Source organism: Mesitornis unicolor, unplaced genomic scaffold (assembly GCF_000695765.1).
Source record: "Mesitornis unicolor isolate BGI_N332 unplaced genomic scaffold, ASM69576v1 scaffold28834, whole genome shotgun sequence".
In the NCBI taxonomy this organism is placed as follows: Eukaryota; Metazoa; Chordata; class Aves; order Mesitornithiformes; family Mesitornithidae; genus Mesitornis; species Mesitornis unicolor.
Genome location: NW_010178524.1, coordinates 11796 through 14162, shown reverse-complemented (window position 1 = coordinate 14162; position 2367 = coordinate 11796). Strand labels below are relative to the sequence as shown.

Sequence of the window (2367 nt, the reverse complement as noted above, 5' to 3'; positions counted from 1 at the left end):
ATGGGACCCCCCGCATCGTCTCCTCCTTCAGCGAGAAGGTGGTCAACCCCGGGGAGCAGTTCTCCCTGATGTGTGCTGCCAAGGGGGCCCCGCCGCCGACTGTCACCTGGGCGCTGGACGACGAGCCCATCCCGCGGGACAGCGGGCACCGCACCAACCAGTACACCATGTCGGACGGCACCACCGTCAGCCACATGAATGTCACCAGCCCGCAGATCAAGGACGGCGGCGTGTACCGGTGCACCGCGCGGAACTCGGTGGGCAGCGCCGAATACCAAGCGCGAATAAACGTAAGAGGTGCCTGTCTACTTTTAAATATCAGAATAGGACTTTTACTGGGCTTTTTGGTTTTTGTTCTGCTCCTCCTCGCCTCTCCCCGGCCCTGTGGGTCTCCCTGCTGCCCTGACGACCCCGTTCCCTGAGCTCCCCGCTCGCTCACGAGCTTCCCCATCGTTTAAAGCAGGGAGTTTAACGCGGTGCCAAGCGGTCCCGTAGCCTCCAAGAGCCGCAGGTTGACTTTGCAGGGCCAAAAGGGCAGCGCTCTCCCCATCGGGGTCCGCTCTCCCCTCCCCGAGGGTCCCCGCGCGTGGAGAGGTGGTGGGCACCGGAGCATCCCGGGCCGCCTGCGCTCTGCTCCCTGGCAGCGAAGGCGCCCGCCGGCGCGGGGATCTCGGTGACAAACGGTGATGAGGCAGCACGTGAAATCGGGGAAAATGAGCCTTGATTTGTCATGTCTGTGTTTTCTTTGTCTGCTAAAAGCCATGGCCGCCTTAATCACCGTGTTATTGCGGCTGGAGCGAGTAGCTCGGCACGGTACGGGGAGCGCTTTCAGGCACAGGGTACGGTATATAATATAAATATATATACATCCCTGCCTGTTAATGATCACTAATTAGAGCTCCCAGGCTCATAGGTGGGAGCGAGACAGGGACAAGGTAGCAGTTATTTCTCTGCTGACAAGAGGGGTTGAAGGGCTGTGTTTGTCTGTCTCTCAGGCTGGAAATGGATCCCAGTGGCTTTTTGGCTGGGGTCCCGGGAGAGCCGGGATTTTGTTGCCGTTTACTGCTGAATTTGGAGCGAGTTCATCCCGCAGCCATGGGGAGCCAGAGCAGCGTCTTCTGTCAGGACGTTCCCTTGTCTCCCATCTCGGCTCTTGACGGGCTGTCACTAGATAAGATTCGGGCTTTTCTTTGCTCTGGCGTGGAGCAGGTCCCTCCGACAGCCCCAGGGGATGCTTACAGAGCCAGATGCTGATTTCTTTTTCTCTGCTTTTTCTCCTGAACCTGTCCCTGTATGAGAAGCACCATCCATCAGCTTACCCTGAGTGTCTGCCGAGCTGTAATCCCACTGCGCCCTTAGGACGAGGAGTCGAGATAGGGTTAATCTTTAGATTAGCTTGCTATTTTGCGCAGTGGCTGGGAGAAATAATGTAATTGTTGATGCGTGAAACCTCTCGTTGAAATACTCACCTGCAGCGTTCTCCCAGTCCTGAAGCCAGCACGAGAGCCAGCCAGAAACTGGTGCCTTCCCGGTGCTGCTCAGGTTGCCGGGGGAGGCCAAAAAGCTGTGTTTTAGGGGAGGTGATAAACGCTTGCCGGTGGCAGTCAGGTTCTGCGCTCGCAGCCCCCGTCCCGGCCCCTCCGCGGGCAGCAGTGGTGTCTGTGGGGTGGGATTTGCTGCGGCGTGGCCGTGCCCGGTGCCCGCGGCCCTGTCCATAGCCACGTGCGAGCTGCAGTAGCTGGAGGCTTTCCCCACGCACGCTCAGGGAGGAGCCCGTGCCTGCTCCTCGCCCAAAACCAGGCCGGGACCCAACCGCTCTGGTTACCTCCTTTTGCCTGCGAAGCTCGCTCTGAAATAGCAGCAGATCTGCATGCAACCGAGCCGCCCTTCGGAATTAACCTAGCCTGCCTCTTCCTTCCTCCCCCATATGTAGGACCCCCGAGCATCCGCGCCATGAAGAACATAACGGCGGTAGCGGGTAGGGACACTTTCATCAACTGCAGGGTGATCGGGTACCCGTACTACTCCATCAAGTGGTACAAGGACTCCTTGCTGCTGCCCGATAACCACCGCCAAGTGGTCTTTGAGAACGGGACCCTTAAGCTGATGGACGTCCAGAAAGGCATGGACGAAGGGGAGTATCTGTGCAGCGTGCTGATCCAGCCCCAGCTCTCCATCAGCCAGAGCGTCCACGTCACCGTCAAAGGTAAGGGCGCGGGGGGGACGTCTCTGCAAGGGATGGAGAGGTCGTGCTGGGGATGTCCCCGCTGCGGGACGGAGGCAGAGATGTGTTGTATGGGGACCCTGTGGTCCAGCAGTGGCCGTGCTCCACCAATGCTGCATCGATGGGAGCTCGGCTCCTGCCGG

General features: G+C 59.3%; 1 protein-coding gene across 1 annotated transcript in view; it reads left to right on the top strand.

Annotated features, from left to right (window-relative positions):
* LOC104539059 (Down syndrome cell adhesion molecule-like protein 1) overlaps window positions 1-2367 on the top strand; it is a gene marked incomplete at both ends in the record, with an annotated part of 14983 nt that overhangs the window by 1493 nt on the left and 11123 nt on the right. Inside the window, 2 exons of the mRNA XM_010182487.1 lie at window positions 1-297; window positions 1934-2206. Coding sequence (XP_010180789.1) covers window positions 1-297; window positions 1934-2206 — 570 coding nt within the window. The remainder of the gene's footprint in view (window positions 298-1933; window positions 2207-2367) is intronic.